Here is a 25,960-nt window from a genome sequence, read left to right on the forward strand (position 1 = left end):
TGTGTGGAGGTGTCTGTATCTGCAGAGGCCCTTTCTGTTTTCTCTCTTTTATTTTTATTTTGCTGTGTGCGGGACGATTCTGGGCGGCACCAAAGAGCCTAGCCAATTTTGCACCACATTTTATACATAGTTGCTCTTTTTTTTCCATTTTCAACATTTCCATTAAAAAAAATTGCATTAGTTATAATAAAAAAGTAAAGAAATAGATGATGTGCTTAACTATGTCTTCCAGCTGAGTGGCAGTTTTTGTGAGATAAACTGTGCTTCTTCTGACGTATTTAACTTCGTTGGCATTGCTAGTTGAGGGTCAGATCAAGGAGCGCGTACTGCGTTGTTTTAAGTGTGGCAGCATTTAACTCTGGTGTCGTCCATAATCACCTGGCTAGATGAATAGAGTTGTTGCCGTTATCGATTTATGGTTTCAATATTTACAAGACATTCCTATATTCCATCATCCAAATCATAGTGAAAAGCGACTTATACTTTAACCCTGAAAAGGAGCTAAATACGACCCAGATGGGACTCGAACCCACAATCCCCAGCTCCGGAGGCTGATGCCTTATCCATTAGGCCACTGGGTCATTACGTAGTTATATGTGGAAAATAACCTTTATAAAAATTAAAGACAGGATCAAAATCAGCAATATGATGTGTATTTGAGCATCTAAAATTGAATAATACATTGTTATGTAAGTAAAAATGTGACCCACGATACAATACATAAATCAGAAATGGCCGCAATGGTCCACAATGAAAACCAACCAGCCCATAAAGATGTGGGAGCTTTATCTCGCGATACTAACAGCGGTTGCCTTTGACAACGGCTTTGTTGTTTGAAGCGTTTTTTTAGTTCGACTGACCAATCAAAACTCAGAAAAATAGGGCGGTATATAAATGACGTCACGTATCGTGTAAAAATTACAAGAGAGCTCTAAGGTAAGCACGTCGCACGTGTTATGTGGACAATTTTACATTTTCAAGAAATATCTAACGTTTGTTACATTAATAGTTTATAATGTAAGTGTTTTATCGTTGTTCTTATGGATTTCAGCGGGTTTTGGGTGTTGGTATACCAGACAGGCTCCGTGTGCGACGGGCCACATGGTGTTAGATAACCGGCTTGGCCTCAAGACAAGCGGGCAGTTAACTGCTAGCGTTAGCTAATTCACCGCCTGCTAGCTAGAAAACATAAAGTTAACCAGAGGAAGGTGGTGAAAACAGCCGTTGGTGGTTCCGTTTTGGTTTAAATTATCATCTTTCAACAGGGACTGTCTATAACGTTACTGGAATCGATTGTCTTGTTAAACGGTCAGGAATGTCAGCTGGCAACGACAACGGAGCTCGACTCACCCAGTTCAAAAACAAAGGGAGAGATGCCAATGTAAGTTCTGCAAGTAACACCCAGCATTAGCTAGAACACGAATTATGTAGCTAATCGTTCCATATTTTTTATGGGTATCGACTTGTTCAGGAGCTACGGCGCAGGAGAGCGGAAGTCAACGTGGAGCTACGAAAAGCAAAGAAGGATGATCAGATCCTGAAGAGGAGAAACGTTGAGAGCCTTCTGGACGAGCCAACCTCTCCTCTCCATGAGAAAGATCCCAACGCACAGGTAGACAGCAGCTCTACAGCCCCTTTCACACACTAGTTGGCTAATTGATTTGGCTAGGGACAGTAACGTTAAACAGGACGCAGCTGAAATAAATACAGCTGTTTTCCATGTCTGAAACAACTGATTTATAGAATGTAGTTGGCAATGAATGAGCAACATCAGCCTCCTCTGGCCAATGAGAAACTTGGAGCAAACTACAAACAAAAACTCTGGGTCATTTTTAACCCAATTTGTGTTCATCTAGCACCGACCAGTACTGGGTAAAGTTTGCCCAGTACCCATAAGTCAAGTCAATTCAATGTTATTTGTATAGTATATTTCATACACAGGCAAATTCAATGTGCTTCACAGTAAAGCATAGAACACATTAAACACACAAGATAGAAATACACCTTATAAATATTTGCCTTTTTTTTTTTTTTTGGATGAAAATACGAACGTAGTCATAGGTACAGAAATGTTGCTTCATAACATAAATAATAACCCGATGGTGAATGACACCAATAATAACTCAGTGGTGGTTAACACAAACCAGCCACCTGTGTATAGGGTCAACTAGGCCAGCTATATGAACTAATATTGCGTTCAATATTCCTTCATTATTTGCATTCAGTACCCAATAGTCAAGACATCCAGCAAATAATAGGTCAAGTGTTTTTGCATTGTCCTGATTCTATAATCCTGACCATAACATATTCTAAGCTATGGCTGGGCAATAAATCAATATTATATCGATGTCGTGATATGAGACTAGATGTCATCTTTTTGGATTTTGGATATAGTAATATCGTGATATGACATAAGTGTTGTTTTTTACTGGTTTTAAAGGCTGCATTACAGTAGAGTGATGTACTTTTCTAAACTTACCAGACTGTTCTAGCTGTTCTATTATTTGCCTTTTCCCCACTTAGACATTATATCCACATTACTGATGATTATTTATCTAAAATCTAAGTGTGAAGATATTATATTATATATATATTTTGTTAAAGCACCAATTGTCAACCCTAGAATATCTCCTCGATATCGTGGTATTTGGTCAAAAATATCGTGATATCTGATTTTCTCCATATCGCCCAGCCCTATTCTAAGCATGTTTTAATTAATTTTGAGGGTTCTTTTTAACTTCTGTTTGACCCAGGTTTACTGGGCAGATAAGTATACTGCTTCTGTTTCTTTTTCCACAGCCTCCTCAGCAATGGTCTGTGGAGGAGATTGTAGAAGGGGTAAACAGCCAGAATCTAGATCATCAGCTGCAGGCCACGCAGGCAGCCAGGTAAAATCATTTTGTAAAGAACGTTGACTGCCGAGTTTTGATGTGCTGATGTAATAAACTTTTTCCCGTTGTGTTACCGTGGCATTTTATGCTTGCGTGCGGTTCAGAGTACCAGTGACATGTTGCATTTTTTTCTTATCCAATCTTTCATCATTACACTTTTTTTCTACTATAGATCTAAATTATGATAAGGTGTCCATCACACCAGTTTCAAGCATATTCTTTTGTGGACTTGTTTCTATTGAGTAGGAAATCAATTTGTTCCCAAACCTGTTAAACATGATAACCCCTGTAGTGCCAGCTAGTTGTTACTCTGATGACATTTAACAATGGAACAAGTTAACTTTTACTTTCCTTGAAGTTACTTCCCATTATTAACTCTCCAACTGTTTTTACCTGATTGTATAGGAGGCTCCTCTCCAGAGAAAAGCACCCACCTATAGACAGCATCATTGCTGCCAGCCTCATCCCAAGGTTTGTTAGTTTTCTGGCATTGTCTGAATGCCCTCCCATCCAATTTGAGGCAGCTTGGGCCCTGACCAACATCGCCTCAGGTACCACAGACCAGACTACTGCCGTAGTGGAAGGAGGGGCCATTCCGGCCTTTATCAGCCTGGTGACATCACCCCACCCACACATCAGCGAGCAGGCCATTTGGGCCCTGGGTAACATTGCAGGTACTGTAGTCTGACGACACTCAACATCTCTTTGTGTTTGAGTCACTTGTTTGACTTCTGTTGCTCCATTACTACATCCTGCAATGTTGTGTATAATATTTTCCTAGATTTTTGTGATGGGAGGATCTGTTATTGTTGTATGTAACTGTGCTTCCTTTGTCTTTATGTGTTGTTGGTTTCCACAGGCTGTAATATTGAGGGATTTTGAATTCATGTAAAAGGGTGTGTCCTAAAAATGTTAAGTGTTGTTGACAGTGAGTTAATTGTCTAAACATGATTCATACAAGATTAAATGGAACCCAAGGAACCCAGTCTATCGGAGTATCAGCACTGTTTTTTTTCTCAATCAGTAAAAGTATTAGAACATGGTAATAGATCACGGTAAAGGCAAAGTGTAGAGCTAGCTCTGAAATGCTCAAGAAAATTATGCATTTTTCATGGTAACTAGCATACTGTAGTATCTGACTGTGGTTTTCATTTAGTTACAGTGTACTTTTTTCTGTTCTGATTGCACTGCTGACAGCACATGACTGTAAATGTCTATTTCCCCCCCACATCTAGGTGATGGATCCAACTACAGAGACCTAGTGATCAAGCATGGTGGTCTCCAGCCACTCCTAGCCCTGCTGGCAGCCCCTGACCTGTCTGTGTTTCCTGTGAGTTTCCGTCAAACAATATTGCACTGCAGGTTTTAAGAGACATTTTCATTTTACATAGCACTACAGGGCTCCAGACTAACTTTTTTCCTTGGTAGCACTGGTGTGCCTAACTATTTTATTTAGGTGCACCAGCACAAAATTTAGGTGCACCCAAATTTTTTCCTTGCGTCGCCATTAGCGCTGAATGGCGATACACGATATATAGCGCTGTATTTTTTTACAAAGTGGGCTAAATGTTCAGTTTTAAGTCAAAGCCACTTTTCACAAGCTCTTTTATTAAAACCGATTGTGATTAAAATAAAATGTAAAGACAGGGTTTCCTTTACCAGTTTGAAAATATACAGCTGCAACACATGCAAGTTATCTGAAATAAATAGCCTGGGATATATAAAAAATATATATATCTCTGAGAAAGCTTCTAAACTTGTTTTCAACAACAATAACAGACTGATTAAAAGAGAGAGAGAACGCCGGATAGCTCAGTTGGTATATATAGAGGTTCGACTCCGACCTGCGGCCCTTTCATGCATTTCATTCCCCCCTCTCTCTCCCCTTTCATGTCTTTAGCTTTCCTATCAAAATAAAGGCCGAAATCTTTAAAAAAAAAAAAAAACAACAACCGAAAGACATAGAGAGTGCGATGGACTGAAACGTATGCTACTCACAGAGTGACGGCTGACTCATTATGAATGGGTCCAGCACGGGTCGAATGCGGGTCAGTCTTGTGTAGGCTATGAAATGTCTGTATTGTCACTGCGCTGCATTTTTATGAACTATGATCCAGCAGGCTCCGTCTTACACCCTATTACTCAACGAACTGAAGTTAGTTGTGTTTAATAACTTCTAATGTGTTTTTCGCCGTGGCGGCTGCAATAACAGAGTTACCAGCGGAAACACTGGTACCAATACAGATTTCCCTCTCATACTTGTATATAACAATATACAGCTGTGTTAATAACAATTAAAACTGTAGCCAAATGTAAGCAGTTTGGACCGGCAGTCTCTCAATGTTGCAGGGGAGCCGTGAGTGAATGGGGGGGGGGGGGGCTGTGCGGAGGAGAGATCCAAACACAGGCACGGCTTTACAGAAGGAATGAGTCATGTAACACAACATTAAACCATATCCATATAAACGACATCGCTTCATTCGTGGAGAGGCAGCGGATGCGAGGACGTTAGGTGCACCGGTGCGACCTAGGAAAAATTTTGGTCGCACCCTTACAAATTTTGGTCGCATTTGCGACCAAATTGGTTGCACTCTAGAGCCCTGCACTACACTACCCTGTTTTTTTCTATTCAGATATAGACATCCAGGCTGTCTAGGTCCAGTTGAGACAGACAGCTGTTGGCTCTTGGCAACACTCAACACTTTAAAATGGCAAGATTTCCATGGTGTAGGCAAATCAACTGAGTCAAGCTGTCAGTAGATCTGTAATGTAATTAATACTCAACCAGAATTGACTGGTCTGTCCTTTTAGTGGGGTCAGGAGTACATGTGCATCTTTGGACATAGGTAACCCCTACCACATTAGAATCAGATCCGCATTCCTCCTCCATATGATTTGGTTGCAGTCACAGCTGTTTATTTATTACTTATTCCTGTTGAAAAGCCATTACACAGTTGAGAAGCCTTTTACCCACAGTAGCGTGGTCCATAATTTGACTTTGCTTATGCACCTGAAACATTTTATTTAGTGATTTGACAGTACAGTCATTTAATGGGGTTATTCACGTCGTACAGATTGCATGATTCTGCAAAATATTTACTTAGCATTTACTTAAGTTGCAGTCATTTAAATTCACTGACCAGTTTCATGGATTTATAAATATCCTGAGACTCTGATGTTATTTGGTTTTGGAAAGGGATAATGTTAAAATTTGTTAAACTGAACTTATTCTGTTTGGCGATGGCTCTCTCTTTAGAGAGGTCTTTTAATAAACTTGAGTCTTGTCAGTATCTGTCACTCTGACAACTATCATGTTATGACATTTTGTTGTAAAATAACACTTGGCTCTTAATCCACCATACCAGCCTAGCTTCCTGCGCAATGTCACCTGGACGCTGTCCAATCTGTGTCGGAACAAGAACCCGGCACCTCCTCTGACGGCGGTGCAGCAGCTGCTTCCTGCCCTGGTGCGTCTCCTGCACTGCGACGACAAGGAGATTCTGGCCGACACCTGTTGGGCCGTGTCCTACTTGACCGATGGCTCCAACGAGAGGATAGAGGTGGTGGTGCAGGCTGGCCTGGTGCCCCGCCTAGTACAGCTGCTAGCCTGTGGGGAGCTCTCCATTGTGGTATGTGGTGTTGAGTTTGTCAAAAGTTACTGTTATTTGTGACTTTTGAAACTGCAGTTAGTGCACTGTCTACAGTGTTCATATTCAGTTAGTACAACATTGATATTCAAAGGAATTATCAATGAAGATTACCTTCATCCATCAGAAGTAGCTGCTCTTTTGATTCTATTCCTGCCGTCATGACAGTGTTTGGTGAAAGTCTTGGTGCACCTTATTATAATCTCTTGTACCATTGGATCTAAGAGTGCTCATTGTATGGTTACGCATACCAGCATTCTTCAAGACATTCCTTACACCCCACACTATCTTTCTTTTTTTGTGGATATCCTCATTTATATTTCACTTCTTACCTCAAAGTTGAAGAAAACCACTTTCTGTCTCGGCCATGTTTTAAACTTCTGTTCTCATTACTTCTCTTATTTGTTCACTCCTGCACTACTGGGAAATCTTTCTGTCAGGTGTTGGCCGAGTGTAGGACGGATTACTGGTATGAAAGTATGCAGAGATGTGAACCATTGTAAACAAAACAAAAAAATCAGGCTTATTCTGCTGTTGGATGCATTGTTAGTGGCATTCAGATACATGGGTCGAATTGTAACAACAATACACACAGAATTTAGATATCATATTCATTGTAATCACCATCATCCCCTAGCCTGGGTAAACCCTGATGAACTTCCAGCAAATTTGAGATTTGCTCCGCAGGTCAGTCTGGCGAAGAGCCCATTGAAACCCATTTCCAATGTCCCCAAAATCGAGGCACCAATCACAACCGTTGAGGCGGGTTTTACACCAATCGCAACCGTTGAGGCGGACTTTACGCGACGACAATAGCGCAGCGACGGCGAGCAGCTTTTTGTTTACATTCAACATGACGGCTACCGAAGCGCAGCATCACCGGGATCGTTGGTCTGATTGGTTGGACTATCCAATGCGCCCAGAGGCGTTTGAGCGGCGTCCGTTGGTGACGCCCCTTTGGAAATGAACTGTCAATGAACCTTTCCCAGACCCCCTCTCAGTTACAACTGAGAAGGGTCTGGTGTCAGCCAGGCTAATCATCCCCTCCATATAGTCTCTAAATTGTGAATACTACAGATAATTGACTTGCTTTCCTTCCCCTCCCAGACTCCGGCCCTGCGGTCACTTGGCAACATTGTGACTGGGACAGATGAGCAGACGCAGTGTGTGCTGAATGCAGGTGCTCTGGCCATGTTCCCCAGCCTGCTGCGCCACCACAAGTCCAATATCCAGAAAGAGGCAGCCTGGACAGTGTCCAATATCACTGCTGGCAAGGACAGCCAGATCCAGGAGGTTATCAATGCAGGCCTGATGCCAATGTTGGTGGAGATCCTCCAACAGGTCAGAACACAGGAGCAGACAGAAATTATAGCCAGATTGTGAAAATAATCCAAATGAAATGTATTAATCCATGAAAAGTCAAGTTATATTCTATTGATCAGTGTGGGGAATTATTATTTTTTTCTTTATTTACCCATCACCCTCTCCTGAACAGTAGACAGCCAAAGGGCAACACAAGGGCTCCAACTCTAGTTTTGAGACCAGTCTTAGAGTATTCCTAATATCTATGGATGCATGCATGCATACATTTATCAAGAACAGAATCACAAAGAAAATAAGAATTTATTCATACTTTGATTTTATTTATTTTTTATTTTTTTTTTATTTGATTGTCTTTTCTGTAACTTTATATAACCTGACCAGCCCAGTCACTTGCCTGTTCCCCAACTTCTCGGCTCCCCTGCTGCTGATTATGCATAGTTTTCTTATTTTATGAACAAATAACCAGATTTTCTGATTTACTAATATATGATGATTCCATGTTTATTCATAAAGGCCCATTAACTATATCTTTAGTATCTCTAGTTTATTTCTATACTTTTTCTCTGGCCGTAAACATCAGATTTCTGTTTAGGGAGACTACAAGGCTCAGAAGGAGGCAGTGTGGGCTGTCACCAATTATACCAGTGGTGGAACGGTGGTGCAAGTGGCCTACCTGGTCCAATGCAATGTTCTGGCGCCTCTGCTTAATCTGCTGACAGCCAAAGACAGCAAAATCATCTTGGTCATCCTGGATGCAATCTACAATATTTTACAGGTATATTGCCAAGAGCTTTTTGCAATATTTGCATTGGAGTTGTTTACAGCAAGTTTTTCTTAGTTGTGCCATCAAACTGCTGCAATTAACAGTGTGTGCCATGTGTCAAGTAGATTTTACTCCTCTCAGTGTATGTGTTTTACATTTATATGTAATACATTGTACACATTTCCTCCAGGGCAGCATTTCAGGTGTGCATGTGTGTGTAAATCAACATGCACACAATTTTATACTTGATTTAGTTATAGGTAATTCAAAATTATGTATTAATCCCACAATGGGGGAATTCTGCCAGCAGACATTTGTTTTTTAGGTCCTGAGGAAATTGAGATTAACACTGTGGGTTTCTGAGATTAGAAAACATGAAGATTTGCAGAATTTAATCTCCATCACATTATAGTCTGAATGGTGCAGATGGATTCTTGAGAGTCAGATTAAAATGCATCGTCACAGGTTGATCTCTTGGCGAGGGAACTATTAGTCATACAGTTTTTTTTTTTTTTCCTTTCTCAACAGATGGCATACAAAACTGGTGAAATTGAGAAACTGTGCCTAATGATTGAGGAGTTGGGTGGTTTGGACAAGATTGAGGCACTGCAGTCCCATGACAACGAAGCTGTCTACAAGTCCTCTCTCAACATCATAGACAGATTCTTCTCTGAAGAGGTAAGTGTTACTGAAACAGGGGTGCCTGACTAGCCATGCAGAAAGCATTGCTACATTTTGATAAATAATTCCAGTAGGTGAAAGTGGACCATTCAGAGAATTTAAGAGATGACGACAATGATCAGCACTAACTTTGCCAACACCCATAGAGACTTGTATGACTCATTCACATATTAAATGGCTACAGTCTTGACAGAGCTGGCAGGGGTGGCATAAGTCACTCGTGTGGTTACTCGTCACTACTTACTGTTGCCAAAGAATATAGTAAATGTGGGGTGTGACGCAGTAATACAGTAGCCTGAGTTTGATGTTGGCTGGCTTCTGCGAGGCCACCTTCAGTATAAGGCTAATTTTAATGTTTAATGTGTGTTTTGCTTTTCCTGGTAAAAATCATTGACCAAAGGCTTTCAAAATAAATAAAAAAACCTGTTGCTTACATGATCGGTCTTTAATGTAACTCAGTTCACAACAAACCCTTTCTTGGCTGACAGAAATGGTCCTAGTTCACAGAATCTATATCAATCCATGAAATGATCCAAAAAAACATGCTAAGACTTGGTAAATGCTCTAATGCTTCTCTCCTCCTGTCCCTCTTGTCTTTCAGAATGATGATGAGTCTGTGGTTCCTGAAGCTACTGCAGACAGCTATACTTTCCAGATCCCTGAAGACCAAAGCACATTCCAGTTTTAACATGTCCAGCTTTTCTCTCTGTAACATGAAAAAAGAAAATTCGTACCTTGTTGATATTTTTGTATTTTTTTTTAGACATTTTATCGCTGTATGTGACAGTACAACGAACAACATCTTCGTGTTTTAAATAAATATTTGTAAATACATGTTACTCATGCATACTTTTTTTTTCTCGTGATTGATGTTTCAGGTATAAGCAAGCCATGAAGAGGGAAGTGTGCCTGATTTTTATTCGGTGGTTAAGAACACGTGTTAAGAAGGATTTCCTATGAGAAATAGGGAGTGGGAGGTGATTCTGTGTCTGTCACCACTAGGTGACACTGGTTATTCTCCTTACGTGTTGGTTGTGAGCATAGGGTTGTGAGCCTACACGTTATAAGGACCCTGTTGTGTCTATTGTACATTGTAGAATATTTTATGAATGAAATTTATTTCAATGTGTTCATAGTATATTACACTATATAGCCATGATGGCTCAGGGGGTTCAGGAAGGAGCAGAACCAGACTGGAGGCTTAATGTCATTTTCTTCACTGTAGACCTGCATCGACAGTATGTGCCCTCCGGGGAAAATCGAATTATGCTTTTTGGTTGAATGTGGCCCGACGTGTAAACTGTCCTTGTGATAATTTATGAAAGTTTGTGACTTGATTATTGCCCCCCGGTGGCAGTATCATGTAGACATTACATTTCACGTGTGAATATATGTATAATAATTGGCTTCCGAAATTGTGGCTAACAGTTCTTTTTTTTTTTTATAATGGATAAATGAGCCCCCCCCCCCCAAAAAAGCTTTGATTCTCACTTCTGCAATTACCTCGATCTTAAGTGATTCAACTCTTAGTGAGTAGTATCACTCCAGAGTGCACTTATTTAGTGTAGAAATTGTAACCGCTCTACTATTTTAACTATTCGCAGGAGCTGACGTCTAGCTCGTTTTGTCTCGCTACACAAACTGTGTCAAACTATCCAGACTAAAGTCGGGTAAAGACGGATTTTAAGTTTTAAATAAAATTATCACATGCTTTATATCACTAACCAGGTAAATGTGATTTGAATGATATTGATGATATATGACGTGTTTCAATGGCGTGTATGAAAGATACCCCTTTTCTAAAGCTGCCTCGATGCACAATTAACTCACAACGTAACAAACGTAATACCCCCTGCACGGTTGTAGATCTTGGGCAAAGACATAATATATTATTACAGTCTATTTATGAACATGCATTTTGATTCGTGTTGGTAGCTAGCTATAGTATTAACAAAATATAGAACATGTCTGATAGTGTTTTTATTTTGAAAGATCTTACCGGATGTGCTCCTATGTCTCTCCCTGGCTCTGCCTGCCTGCCTGCAGTACTCATCATCACGACCAACTTCAGTTCAAGCTGCACGGGCAGAGTAGACGCCTGTCTGGATGGAGGGCAAGTCGTCCACTTGATTTGTAGGAGTACCCGTGGCTCGCGGCGTGACCGGCATTTGGGGACGTAATTAGTTATTTGCATTTTTTTACGGAAAAGGGGCTCAAGTTAGAGTGTTATTCCAGCGATGTTATTATGATAACGTTACCACACAGCCAGTGTGATTTGCTATGGTGATACCACAAGCTAGCAGAGGGATTGTTTGGGAGATACCTTTTTGAGACTCGTACGCTGACACATGAATTAGACGCCTTTGTGAATTTTCATCAAGCTGGAACACAAAGGGGGATGTCTAGCCAAGGAGTTAGGAGAAATGGCCCAGTAAAGCTGCGGTTGACAGGTAAGCAAATTTAAACCCCGTCTTGCGCCGCTCGGAAACGTTAGCAAGATAGCCTGCTAGCCAAGCAGGCTAACATCTGCTGATGGTGCCGCTGGACACTGTCGCATGTTTTCTTGTGTGATATAAAAATGTTCAACTCGTATTCTGTCTTTTTTTTTTATTGCACTTAACTTAATTACTTTATTTTTACCTGAATGTAACTCACGCTAACCTACTAAGCAGCATAGAAAGACAACTCATAAGCCTTGCAGGTTAGCAAACATTAGCTGTGACAACAACGCTGTTGATAAATTAATCTACGTTAGCTGGCTAACGTTACTTGGCATCTTTACTAATGGGTTTATCTTAAAGGTTAGCTTAGATGAAATAGGTAAACTTAATAATTTTAACACTTGTTTATCCGTATCGTCATTCAAACAGAACTACATCTAATCATTAGGACTTCTCTTCTCTGTGGTCATGTTTCAAGAACATTTCAGGAGGAAGGGTGTGTGTGTGTGTGTGTGTGTGTGTGTGTGTGTGTGTGTGTGTGTGTGTGTGTGTGTGTGTGTGTGTGTGTGTGTGTGTGTGTGTGTGTGTGTGTGTGTGTGTGTGTGTCTCCATGCTTGGGCTTTAGTGGATGTGGAATCACAAATTACAATTGTTTAAAAAATGTATTCATTCTGGTGCCATTCCCAACGGCCTTGATGTATTTAGCTAGATGATGACTTTCAATGTGCTCCATAAATACGGAACAGCATAGAACAGATACTACTATACTTACCATGTGGTACACAGCATTGTGTCATTTTATGTTTAACTTGCATGAATGGATTCACGCAGGGACCAGCTTTTCTGCCCTTCACCTCCTTCATGGTCTGGTTGCAGCCACATCAAATGAAAAAGCTGATGGTTCAGAAGGTACAATAGTTGAACTGAAGGAGAAAAGAGAGAACCTCTTCTCATTTTAAAAAGGCGTTTTTACCTTTATTTGGTGATAGACCATTAAGATTCTTAAAGGTCCCATGGCATGAAAATTTCAATATGAGTTTCCCCAGCCTGTCTATGGTCCCCCAGTGGCTAGAAATGGTGATAGGTGTGAACCGAGCCCTGAGTATCCTGCTCTGCTTTTGAGAAAATGAAAGCTCAGATGGGCCAATCTGGAATCTTCTCCTTAATGAGGTCATAAGGAGCAAGATTACCTCCCCTTTCTTTCTCTGCTTTGTCTGCTCAGAGAATTTGGCCCACCCATGAGAGAGAGAGAGACATCATGGTAAAGTGGCAGAGTGGCAGTCTCTCAAGGCCTACAAGTGAAAAACAGTTTAATTTACTAGAATGGTGGAGTAATACTGTAAAGATAAATTAACTCTCAAAGCTCAAAACCTACCCTCCTCGCCTGCCCTGAGTCTCTCCCCCCCCCCCCCTCCATATGGGGAATGGTTTTAAATGGGCTGCAGTGGTCTTCAGACGGAATCCCAGGAATGTGAAACCTCAGAGAGGAAATGTGAGTCTTTCCCGATTATAGACACATCCTCTGTCTGTCTTCAGTAGAGAGAAAGAATAAGGGAAACTGTGTGTGTGTGTTTATGGGGAGAGAAAGAAATTGGGGTTCGTATGGCTGAGAGTGACCAGAAATGCTGCTCACACAGTGATGATCAGTGATGCTAAGTCTACATTTTTAGACTTGTGCATTCATTCAAATTTTAAATGTGTGTTAAGTTGTGGCCACACTTTATTTAGATGTCTGAGACCGTGCGCAGACCTAACATTGCATACCATCCAAAGTCCAGTTTTACTCTGTCTGCTCTTTGGTTTGCATTTTTTTTTCCCTGTCAGAGAGAATCAAAATTCACCAAACCAAAATCTTGAATCTAAGGAAGTTAAGAGATCTGGTAGACTATTTTTGTGCATAATTCTGTTTTTTTTTTTTCTCTCCAGGTTTTGGGTTTATGTTTATGCAACAGTTTATTTGATAAGCAATATGAATAATTGGCGAGAATTGTTATAGTGAGCAAGCCCCAGCGCAGTGTTTAAAATTAAACAATGCCCAGACCGATATGATTTGTTTAAATTCGGATTCAATTTAAACGATATACATGTCATGCTGGTTGGTGACTTGTTAAAGTGCCATTTGAATGCAGTCTGTAGCCTTATGGCCATTTCCCAGCCTTTATCCCTGCTCGCCACCATACATTGTCATAGTGTGAGCCATTTAAATCACGATAAAACAATTACTCTTTATCAAACTTTGTCATTTTAACTAGAATCCTGAGAATCCAAAGTTAATTTGTTTTTCTATCTTGTTAGTACCTATTTAGTAAATTTCCTAGATATGAAGCAGCTGAATTTAAAGTGTGCTGTTATAGTGTGCCACCCTCACTGGGATCCCCTCTCGTCATGGCAGTTGATTAGAATTTGCATAGGGTGGGCTTACACACACTTCAGGATTTTGACTGAATTCATCCCCAGTTTAGTCATCCCACGCTGCATTTAAATGCCACCTTCTAGCTTCTCATAATGGCATTTTTGGAGCTCCTCCTTATGTCTAGAACATTTATCTGGGACACAGGGACAGCTGCTCTTTGATGCTTAATTTAAATTAAAAAAAAAAAAACATTCTAGTTTGAGTTTGCTGGTGTGTCGTCGTGTCCCCACAGAGCTTGCTGCCAAGCTTGTAAAAGCAAGCAATCTTGGATTTTTAGAGCTGCTATTCCTAACACTGCAGGGAGCCAACAATTGGTGTAGTTCCCCTTCTGTCTCCTGCACACTGAGAGGTGGTGTATGATTTACTGAAATCGAACAGGAACAGGGTGTTTTCGCTCGCTTTCCTTCACTGGATGGAATGTGGAGTTTTTCCAAGGTGAATAACATGAGATGTACAAGGTGATGAATCCATCTCACACCCCCCTTTTCAAATATGGCCTCTTGGCTGCATCACTATGCTGTCGCTGCTTCTGCTGAGAAGAAGGCAGTCTGTCTATGGGATCCATTTCCCCCATAAGCCTCCCGTTGGCATGCAGCAAGCAGGGGCTGTCTGGAAGAATCATCTCGGGATTCTTCCTGTTCTGTGTGACTGCGGCGTGACACACAGTCAAGCTAGAAAACCCACATGTACAATTTTCACTTAGTGTCGTGTGTGCGTGTTTGTGTGTAACATTTTGGGACTCTGGCGCTGAAGCTTTTGTTTGTGTTGAAGAGGGGTAAAACCAGGAAGCTGGTGATTTAAGATAAAGATCAAGCCTCCGTCCCTGGCCCAGCATTAGCACCGGGCCAGAATGCATTTCAGGGAAGTTAGCAGGGACCACTGTCACTGCACCACTGCATTCACTGTTGGCTCTCAGAAAGTACAGATGTGTGTGCCAGCTTGTTTGTATGTGCAAGCGCAATGCTGTGTCTTCTCAAAACAGTCACACTCACCGTTAAGCTTCCACAGGATGTTCTGTCAGCATGTGATGTTGAGCTAAATAAGGGCTGTAGGCTTCCTAAAAGATAAGGAATGAATGTTACATGGAGAGTGTGCTTTGGTAATGGTGAGAAATAGTACAAGTTATGAAATAGAACGAGAAATAGTACAAGTTATGATGCCCACATGGAGTTGAGGGACAATTGGGCAATATGGATAAACTTTGTTCACATTAGAATGTTAGAAGAATTAAAAAATGTATGATGATGGGCAGGTGTTATACATATTAATTTGTATTTAAAAGCAGGCTAACTACTCTTCTCTGACTCCCTTCTTTATCTTCACCTTGAATGGATTAGGTTGGTAGTATTATTTCTGCTTGCCGGCTGCCTGATTACATAGATGGTCACATTTAATCAACACATTGTAAGCTGCTTTTCCACTTGGAAAAGCTGTTTCTTTTCCAAGTGGCTTTTCCCCCCCATTTTGGACAATACAGAGTTTTAACCGTTAAAATGTGGACCAGAGTTCGTGATTGATTTGTAAGCACACAATGGACGTGAGTCATACTGTGTCACGGTTGTGGTGTTACACTCTGTTTTATATATCTCTGGCACCAGCTTATTTAAGAACAAGCAATGCCCCGGCAGAAAATGCAGTTTGACCCAGTTATGAGCCAATTAGTACACACTGCTCAAAATTCCTTAATTCTGCAGAAATCTCCTCTAAGGTACTGGGATTTCTTAAGATTTTCACTGAATTTTTCTAGCTTACATGTCTGCTACTCCACACACCTCGAGAAATATGGACAAATAGCGGCTGCACCAATATTGATGATTAACTGGTGCATTTCCAGAAAATGTTATGTCTAGCTTCAGGAAAAATGAGAGACGGTAATCTGCTAATGTGATGTAGATTCTGAACTCGTAGCATAAGGACGGAGCCATGTAGAAGGTTGCTCATAAACCTGACCTACCCAGACACTCAGATAAGTAAGCCTTAGCTGTTCACTATGCACCTCATATCTCTACTTCACCCCATTGAAAAAGCAGTGTGTTTTGGGGAGTGCAGTGGGCGATTCATTGCAGTCCACTGACTTTTTGAAGTCTGAGGTTCAGTGTTAGTGCTGTTTAAGACAGAATTATACAAAGTAGAGATGGCCCAATACCATTTTTTGCTTCCCGATACCGATTCTGATACCTGAACTTACGTATCGGCCGATCCCGAGTACCGATCCGATACCAGTGTGTCATATATTTTATTATGTTTTAACAACTGTATACTACTATCCCTGTATGTGGATAGTAGTATGTGATATTATTTCTATCTTTGTTGTCGGTCTGGTTCAGGTTAAACTCTTTGTGAAACATGAACAAACAGTTATAACGGAAAAAGAACATAAATAAACCACTTTAACATAGATTTTCTTTAGGGCTTTATTACGTGGTATCGGATCGTTGCATAAACTCCAGCACTTCCCGATACCAGCGTTTTAGGCAGTATCGGAGCATCTCTAGTACAAAGGTGTGATGCGGACATGCCTAGGGCTGCACGATTATGGCCAAAATGATAATCACGATTATTTTGATCAATATTGAGATCACGATTAATTATCACGATTATTTGTTGATTTTAGCCAAAACAAAATTTTATTGTCACATAATTATATAATTATAACTGCTTTTACATCCATATTGTGCTACATTCCTACTAATACATCCATATTGTGCTACATTCCTCCTTTATTGAAGGATACTGTGAAGGAGTATGCCATTTCAGCTGTTGTGCGACCGCTTTCCAGACATGCATGTTTGCCGTGAAAGATACAGGCAACGCAATTTTCTGTTCACGTTAACGGCGCATATGGTGCCCGGTATACCAGACGAAATAGCTACACGGATTTCTGTGGCTCATTACACTGCCACTTACATGTCTGCGTTGCGCTCTGATGCTCCGAAACCCACGTTAGAGGCAACATAAACATCGCTGAATGTCACGCTAGTAAACACTAATAACACGTTACACAGCAGGTAACGTTAGCCTACCGTTAGCCACAGTAGTAACTGGATTAAACACAGCTAAAATGCTGACTGCTAAACAGTGTAGTGTGTCTGTATTTCACTGTAGGTTTCCAACAGCGGGACGTCCAACAGTCTGCTGCTAAAGCTATGAGCTAAAAGAAACAATCTAGCACTGGTCACTGCTGTTGTCTGAAAAACAACACAGAAGGGACAAAACGTTGCGTTTACTGGTAAACTGGTAAACATTGTGACCGGCTTATGATGACCGACTGCTACCTGATGTGGAATTTTCCTCACGTTACTCTGTCCTCTGTGACTGTCTACATCTAGAAACTAAGCTGCGCGGTGCAGGCAGGGAACAGCTCTGATTGGCTCATGGAGACATGTGATCAAACAGTGGTTTATGGAGCGCTAGATTGGCTTTGCAAAAACTGTTCTATGAACGGAATGACGCATTTTAAATATCGCTCGATCACGCAAATTTGATCGTGGGAAGCCAAAATCGTGATCGTGATTAAAATTCGATTAATTGTGCAGCCCTATACATGCCCATTTTAATAATGCTTACCTCTGGCTTTCCTCTTTCTGGAACCGGACGCTTTCCTTTTGACGCGTTTTTGACATTCCTCTTGTTTTTCTGAGCCCGTCTGTCACCGTGATTCCTGAACATGCAGTGCATCGCACTGTGTTACTCTTCGTCTCAAGACATGAGTGCGAGACAGTGTGTATGTTTTCAACTTGTGTGTACTGTACATTCTTGTTTGGTGGCCTGTGTGTTTATGTGCTTCAGCTTAAATATTTTACACCAGATCTGCCAAGACAAGAGAGCAGCCCTAATGGGGCAGTCCCCCACTGCAGCTGTCAGCCCTTCTGTCGTCATCTCTCCTTCCATCAGCTCATCTTAGGTTTATTCTTTTCTTAGATCTCGTAGCAGTTCTCCTTTTTGATAACATTTTCTCCTCTCTGAAAGTCCCCTTATTCTGATTTTAATAGGCTGCGTTTAAATGCCAAAACACTGAAGGCTGTCACTCTATGCTTGAATCTGTTGCCATGGGCATCTGAGGCAGAAATAAGTGCCAGACTCTTTAGACAGTGTAAACTAGTCTTAGTTTAAGGGATGCATACCTCTGTGTAAAAATGCATAGTCTGCAGCAAGAATCATTGGGCTAGTTAATGACCTTTTATTTCATTTACAGTGAATGACTCAGTTGAGTCATCTGGCTGGCTGTGAATGCTGAATTATCCTCTGGCGTAAATATTTGTTTTACTATAGATTAGTCTGTGTGCACAGTCCTGAAAGAGATGATGCTCTTGTATCCGTGTGTCTGAGTGTCTGCTTGATCTTGCCTCTAGCGTTTTGGGGTCACTGTGTTGTGGTTAGGGTTTGTAGTGCAGCGCAGGGCTCGATACCCAAACTTCCTCCAGCTCTGTTTAGTCTGCATCACAAGCAGAAACTTCAATTGACCATACGCACGCTACACAGGTTCACACACATACACTCAGTTAGTGTTCACGTGGCCCTGGCCATCATATGGAACCATTTATATTCACCTTATGATGCAGCTGTTCCAGCTGTATTTATCCTTTCTGTTATCAGTACATCTAAAAGGCAAATACAGGGGTTAACGGTTTTCAGATGCAGCAGACCACCCAAAATGTTGTTGCACGTTGTGCTCAATTTGTAGTTAAAGCATGAACATTTCCCACTGCTAATGAGGTACTCCCAAACAAATGCATGTTTTATTTATTGAAAATAGAAAATACATGTGGCTTATTGTATTTTATTTTTTAAAGATAATTTTTTGGGCTTTTCCACCTTTTTAATTGATAGGACAGCTAGAGGAGAGAGAGGGGAAGACATGCAGGAAATCATCACAGGTCGGACTCGAACCCTGGACCTCTGTGTAGAGGCATAAACCTCTCAGTATATGTGTGCCTTCTCTACCCACTGAGCCAACCCGGCCACGTGGCTTATTGCTTTTTGAAAGAGGGACCCACTGTTTCTAAGTAAGAAAATAAAAGGAAGGATGAAACACTTAATAAGGTCCCTTTAGCTTGAATTATCGTGTGTGTGTGTGTGTGTGTGTGTGTGTGTGTGTGTGTGTGTGTGTGTGTGTGTGTGTGTGTGTGTGTGTGTGTGTGTGTGTGTGTGTGTGTGTGTGTGTGACCTCTGGAAACAAAACCTTTCTGTAGAAACTGTACTTATGTACACTTTAAGTGTGTGCAGTTTGATTTTCCTGCTGTTTGATTACATGTAGGCCTAAGGTTATCCTGATTGCCATGTCGAACACTTTATTATTTTTTTTGTCTTATTGCTTTACTGCTGAAAGCAGCACTATGGTTGAAGGACAGTGGATGATCAATGAGCTGATGCTCATGTTTGTTTACGGTTAGGGCACCTTTGTTGTGCCACTCTTGGTTAGGTAGGCTTACATACCTTTTTAGTAACCGTTCCACCTTGTCGTCTGTCCAAGCAAATAAATCCCTGGTCTTACTTTACGCTATTGTCCTTTCTCCAAAGTATTTTCTGTATTTGCATTTTCTGTATTTGCATCAATTACTTTTTTTGGAGTAATGTTAGCAATCTGCTTCCTATTTACACCGGCATGCGCATTCCAAGTATGCGAAATGTCATGTGATATGTATCATTTCTGATAAGGAGCCTAACTGCTTGTGTGGACGGAGATTGTTTGTGTTTCAAAATGCCATTTGAAATAATTCTAATAATTTCCCAATAATCTGCAGACATTGAGCTAGAATCAGTGCAGTATTCATCTAATCCATGGCTTACCTGTCCAGCGGTTGCTCAGGTACAGCTGTCTGGTATGTGTGACGGTAGCCACAAAAGGTTGTATTTGCTTTTAATCTCGGAGTAACACAATGTATGTGTTATGAGTTAACACCAGAGTCGCAGTAAGCTAACCTAAATCATCACTGCCCTTTACATCTAAGGTCTGATGGGACTTTGATGAGTTGTCAAAAATAAGTTTTTTTTTTTTTTTTTTGCCCTTGTTTTTTTGACGCTTTTTTCAGTTTGTTTTTGCTTTTTCCAACGTTTTAAATAGTTAAATTTTTCTTCTACACATTTTCAGCGCTTATTTCTACGTCCCATATTTTCTGATATAAAACAAAAATTGAAAACTGGTCAATTTGACCCGAAGTCAACCCAAGGGTTAAACAAAAAAATGGATTGGATTTGGCATTTTGCTTTCTTCAATATTTATTGCAGTTATTTTGACAGTCCCTGAAAGTTGTCATATTGTATCTACACAGCAAATGCATATTTTATTATTGAAGCCCCTGAATCCAAGGATGTTCATCTTCAAATCGGCCTATGAAATGAAGCTCTTGGTATGTGTTGTTGTTTTTGATTTTTGGCATTGCTGATACTGATTTATGGGTATGTAATTCCATAATGCGGAGGAAAAGGGAACACAAAGCTCCGCACAGTTTGTGGTCATCTCAGTTTCTCCTCTGTGCTCATATTTAATGCTGTGGGGGAACCCCCGGGTCTCTGGAGTCTCAAATTATACCCTTTTGTTTCATTGATACGTTTTTATTTTCACTTGACGTGTGGATTTTTCGTTTTCCTTTTTTCACGTGGGTTTCGCACATTTAACTCGACCACAGAAAAGCAGACATGAAGGAGCATTGCTCTGGAGAGATGTCAGCTGTGTGCAGCTGGTCAACCCTCTATTAACACAAGATGGATGCTCCTTGAAATCTGATCAGGCTGTAATGATTTGTTTTGAAACATTACTGTTAAAAAACGACAAATTCCAGCTGGCTTAGCGTTTTCGGGCTCTGTCTGTGTATCTCAACGCAGCTCTGTGTTTTAGAAAGAATTTGGCATATGAGGAGACTGTGACTCAGTAATGAAATCTCACAAGGCGCTGCCAGTCTCATAACTCAGCTTTACTGTTCTCCACTCGTGACCTGCGTTTTACCACACAACACAGGGAGCTTACATGCTTTCTACTGGACTAACACCTCTTGAGCACTGGATTTGGCTGAAAGCTGGTCTTGAGGAAAACTTGTTGTGACTTTACCGCAGCAAATGGATCAATTTAATAAATGATACAATGTATATGGCATTTTATGTTACCTGTATTGGTTTTCTTGTATACTACATCACACTATATAGCCTATGAATATGCCCCTTTCTCTAGATTTTGTGCAACTTTGTTCTTATACTTTGGTTTCAGTCAGAGCTTTTTAGTTTTATCTGCTTTTCAAATTACTTTTGAACTTGGTGGCATCAGAGTGCTTCTGAGCAGGAAAATGGAAAGACTGAACACCTCACTATTGCATAACAGCCTCTGACTGGAAAGGAGGGGGTCCTCAATATGCAGAATACATTAAACTTTCCAAGTGCTGCAGGAGGATTTTCCTGCAGAATATGGAGAAGAAATATCACCTTTTCTATCCACAGGCCAAGAGCATATTACTTCTGACAGCCTCTGAGAATTATGAGGGGAGGCTAAAAACTTGAGTCTTAAAAATTTAATTTGGAACATGTGAAAAGGCAGGTAATTGGTCTACAGATGTGATTTATCTGCCGTGTTGCTCTTAACTGCATCCTGCCTAGCCCTCTTCCTTTCACTGCCTGAACTAACCCCCCACCCCCCTGCAGTCTCATCATGTGTCTCTGTGTCCTGTATTTTTCTCTTCAGTCTTTTACTCGCTTTTCTTTCTTGAACAGGATGCCCCTCATCTCTGTCATTTCTCGCTCTTCCTTCCTCACCCTTACTCACCCCCCGGATCTAGTCCAGACAGCTGACAGACGACTCTGCCGGTGTGGCTCCAGTTTGGTGTAGATTTTATTTTCTTTATCTGTGCTCAACTTCTGATGTACAGACACACACTTCCTGTACCGGTCCCTCACCACAGTGCAGTACTTAGTATTTGTCATTGTCAACATTTTTTGGTTATGCTTTTTACATGTTAATGCAAGCATGTTAATGAAAACTGAAACTAGAGGAAACGCCAGAGAAGGAAAAATGTCAGTGTGTAACGTCAAAGAATGTCCACAGCTTTATCACTGTTGCCAGGCAAGAGTTGTAAATATTAATTAGGTTTTGCCTGTGAATAGAGAAAAGGCTTTTCACTTTTCTGTGTTTTTTTTTTAATTTTAATTTTTTTTTAACTCAATTGAAGCAGGAAGGCAGGTTAGACTTTAAGGATCACACTTTCTTCCCCCTCACTGTTCTCCTGCTACTGTTTCTGCGGACAGACTGCCCACTTGTGTGTGTGTGTGTGTGTGTGTGTGTGTGTGTGTGTGAGAGAGAGACTGTCTGTGTGTCTGGTAGACCACTCAGCATGTCTACTGTACGAATACCAAACACATACACACACTTGCGTACACTGCCACTCAAATTGCATCCCCCTGTCTCTGAGTCTGTGTTTTCAGTTTTAGTGTGGGAGAGAGACAGTCGGAGGACGTGAGTGATGCAGTGTTTTTTTGTTTTTTTTTGTGGAGATGAGGATCAAGTAGCTCGGACGGCGCCGGTGTGCCACATCATCCCACTCCACTCTTAACCTAATCACAATAACAGCAGAATTTCCCACCTGTTTACAAAGGTCCAGAAGTAAAGAAAGATGATTCCTTCACTTGAGTGCTTACTATCGTGCTTTACCAATAAAGGATTTGACCCCTTATTTACCAACAACAGGGATGTTTTTGGTACTACTACTGCATCAGGTGGAATTTTCTGAGAGAAACCAATCGCTCACATGCTTCTTATAGACACTGAGAAGCTGTGTTCTTAGGCCACTTCATAGACTTTGTTGTATTCTTAAAGGCTGATTTTCACATTATGATTGTCAGAGATTTCACAACATTTTGCAACATACAGCTGCTTGAGGACAACTTTACAGTTCGAGTCTGTTTCTCAATTTAGCTGTAAAAACAACAGCCCAAAGCAGTGATTTATTAAGTTTTATACAGATGGCCACAAGGGTAGGGCGCTGGGCATCATAAAAGAATAGTTTGAAGTTGGATATGGAAAGACACTGTTTTGACAGAATGTTTAGGTCGGTAATTGGGGCCTGTTCTGTTGCTTTAAAATGGGAATATGAGTTAATAGTTTTGTAGTTTGATTATTTCAGTCCACATAAGCGATTTGTGGGCAGCATTTGTGTCCGCTTATGCTGTCTTACACATGCTCTTCTGTGTCACGCATCACCACTCTCCACCCACAGACAACAAAAATCCCTGGACTCCACCATCAAACTTTGCCAGCCATCTCCTAGCTATAAAACTTCATCGGCACAGGAGGCATATTGTAAGCAGCACCTTAGCAGAGCAACAGCTTCAGTACTACGTCTAGTGTGCATCTACAAAGGATGCAGTCAGGCACATCATTGCATGTAAGTCATCCATGTTTTAGCAGCACTCGGAGCCTAATACACAATCGCTTTATCTTTGTTGGTAATTTTGCCATCTACGGTGTAGAGCCCAAAATACTTCCCCCAAAATACTTCCCCATGATGCTTCTTAGGTGCTCCGGTGGAGTCAGCTCGGCTTTGCTGCTAATGTCCTCCATTTTTATGTATTGGCTTAGTTTACTGATAGGTTAATAGGGCATGCAAAAGTTCAATCTAAACGCGACTATAAAACACAGCTGTAATGGCTCCCCCGTAGATACGCCATCAGTGTGTCTAAGGAGTCATATGGGAATGACGTCGCTGTGCTTTGATAATCCAACGTCAGCTTCCTGTATGCATATTCAAATTACTTTGTGAAATGAGCTTGAATCCCTATGGCTTATTTCCTTCTCCTAAATTCTTTTATTTCTTTATCGCTCCTTACATCCTTTTCTCTCTGCTTCATGTCACCTTTCTTCTTTGTTTTCCTACCATCCAGACTCTCCATCTGTTCATTATGTGGCAGTGTGCCTTCACCTAAAAACTCATTTAGCTTCCTCCCTGTGTTCTCTTTACTCATCACCTCCTATCCATGTCTGGCCATTTCTGTTTTAATATAGTAATATTATCCCAAGCCCCATTTATGGAAGTATTTACCATCCATCCATCCATCTTCGTCCGCTTATCCGGTGTCGGGTCGCGGGGGGAGCAGCTCCAGCAGGGGACCCCAAACTTCCCTTTCCCGAGCAACATTAACCAGCTCCGAGGTAGGAACGAAAACTGACCGGTAGATCGAGCGCTTTGCCTTCTGGCTCAGCTCTCTTTTCGTCACAACGGTGCGATAGATGGAATGTAATACCGCACCCGCTGCGACGATTCTCCGACCAATCTCCGCTCCATTGTCCCCTCACTCGCGAACAAAACCCCAAGGTACTTTAACTGCTTCACTTGGGGTAAGGACTCATTCCCTACCTGGAGAAGGCATTCCATCGGTTTCCTGCTGAGAACCATGGCCTCCGATTTAGAGGTGCTGATCCTCATCCCAACCGCTTCACACTCTGCTGCGAACCGATCCAGTGAGTGCTGAAGGTCGCAGGCCGATGATGCCATCAGGACCACATCATCTGCAAAAAGCAGCGATGAGATCCCCAGCCCAACCGAACTGCAACCCCTCCCCACCCCACTACGCTCCGATATCCTGTCCATAAATATTACAAACAGGATTGGTGACAAAGCGCGCCTGGCGGGAGGCCAACCCTCACCTGAAACGAGTCCGACTTACTGCCGAGAACCCGGACACAGCTCTCACTTTGGTCGTACAGAGATTGGATGGCCCTGGAGTAGAGACCCACTCACCCCATACTCCCGCAGCACCTCCCACAGTATTCCGGGGGACCGGTCATACTTCTCCAAATCCACAAAACACATGTAGACCGGTTGGGCATACTCCCAGGCCCCTCCAGGATCCTTGACGAGTGAAGAGCTGGTCCGTTGTTCCACGCACAAGGACGGAATCCGCATTGTTCCTCCTCAACCTGAGGTTCGACTATCGGCGAACCCTCCTTCCAGCACCTTGGAGTAGACTTTACCAGGGAGGCTGAGAAGTGTGATACCCCTGTAATTGGCACACACCCTCTGGTCCCCTTTTTAAAAGGGGAACCACCACCCCAGTCTGCCACTCCTTTGGCACTGTTCCAGACTTCCACGCAATGTTGAAGAGACGTGTCAACCAGGACTGCCCCTCCACACCCAGAGCCTTGAGCATTTCTGGGACGGATCTCATCAACCTCCCGGGGCTTTGCCACTGTGGAGTTGTTTGACTACATCAGTGACTTCCGCACGGAAATCGACAATCCCCGTCATCCTCCAGCTCTGCCTCTAACATAGAGGGCGTATTAGTCGGATTCAGGAGTTCCTCAAAATGTTCCTTCCACCGCCCTATTACCTCCTCAGTTGAGGTCAACAGTGTCCCATCCTTACTGTACACAGCTTGGATGGTTCCCCCCCCTCCTGAGGTGGCGAACAGTTTTCCAGAAGCACTTTGGTGCCGCCGAAAAATTCCTTCTCCATGTCTTCTCCAAACTTCTCCCACACCGCTGCTTTGCCTCTTTCACGGCAGAGGCTGCAGCCCTCCGGGCCCTTCGGTACCCTGCAACTGCCTCCGGAGTCCTCTGGGATAACATATCCCGGAAAGCCCCTTCTTCAGTCGGACGGCTTCCCTGACCACCGGTGTCCACCACGGTGTTCGTGGGTTACCGCCTCTGAGGCACCTAAGACCACAGTTCCTCGCCGCAGCTTCAGCAATGGAAACTTTGAACATTGTCCACTCTGGTTCAATGCCCCCAGCCTCCACAGGGATGCGAAAGCTCCGCCCGGAGGTGCGAGTTGAAAGTCCGTTGGACAGGGGCCCTCCTCAGACGTTCCCAATTTACCCGC

At 42.0% G+C, this 25,960-nt stretch overlaps 2 protein-coding genes and 1 non-coding gene across 3 annotated transcripts in view; 2 read left to right on the top strand and 1 right to left on the bottom strand.

The window, feature by feature from the left end:
* Positions 1 to 508: 508 nt before the first annotated feature.
* trnar-ccg lies at positions 509 to 581 on the bottom strand. Its single transcript has one exon. It is a non-coding gene; the product is annotated as a tRNA-Arg (tRNA).
* A 237-nt stretch (positions 582 to 818) lies between these two features.
* On the top strand, positions 819 to 10,020 carry LOC120556950 (importin subunit alpha-1-like). Its single transcript, XM_039796859.1, has 11 exons — positions 819 to 936; positions 1,266 to 1,381; positions 1,472 to 1,612; positions 2,800 to 2,888; positions 3,297 to 3,565; positions 4,127 to 4,221; positions 6,257 to 6,520; positions 7,646 to 7,879; positions 8,454 to 8,636; positions 9,153 to 9,302; positions 9,907 to 10,020. Exons 2-11 carry the CDS (start codon positions 1,316 to 1,318, stop codon positions 9,991 to 9,993), a joined length of 1,578 nt encoding a protein of 525 aa, XP_039652793.1. The 5' UTR covers positions 819 to 936; positions 1,266 to 1,315; the 3' UTR covers positions 9,994 to 10,020.
* Positions 10,021 to 11,343: 1,323 nt separating this feature from the next.
* The window catches only part of LOC120556957 (E3 ubiquitin-protein ligase SMURF2-like), a 64,767-nt gene continuing 50,150 nt past the window's right edge, over positions 11,344 to 25,960 (top strand). The window contains exon 1 of the mRNA XM_039796873.1: positions 11,344 to 11,755. Coding sequence (XP_039652807.1) covers positions 11,704 to 11,755 — 52 coding nt within the window. The 5' untranslated portion in view covers positions 11,344 to 11,703. The remainder of the gene's footprint in view (positions 11,756 to 25,960) is intronic.

Source organism: Perca fluviatilis, chromosome 1 (assembly GCF_010015445.1).
Source record: "Perca fluviatilis chromosome 1, GENO_Pfluv_1.0, whole genome shotgun sequence".
Taxonomy (NCBI): Eukaryota; Metazoa; Chordata; class Actinopteri; order Perciformes; family Percidae; genus Perca; species Perca fluviatilis.

Coding starts and splice junctions, on each gene's coding strand:
- LOC120556950 (XM_039796859.1), top strand. CDS start 1,316: ATGTCAGCTGGCAACGACAACGGAGCTCGACTCACCCAGTTCAAAAAC. Junction 2,889..3,296: donor CAGGCCACGCAGGCAGCCAG/GTAAAATCATTT, acceptor CTGATTGTATAG/GAGGCTCCTCTCCAGAGAAA. Junction 3,566..4,126: donor GGCCCTGGGTAACATTGCAG/GTACTGTAGTCT, acceptor CCCCACATCTAG/GTGATGGATCCAACTACAGA.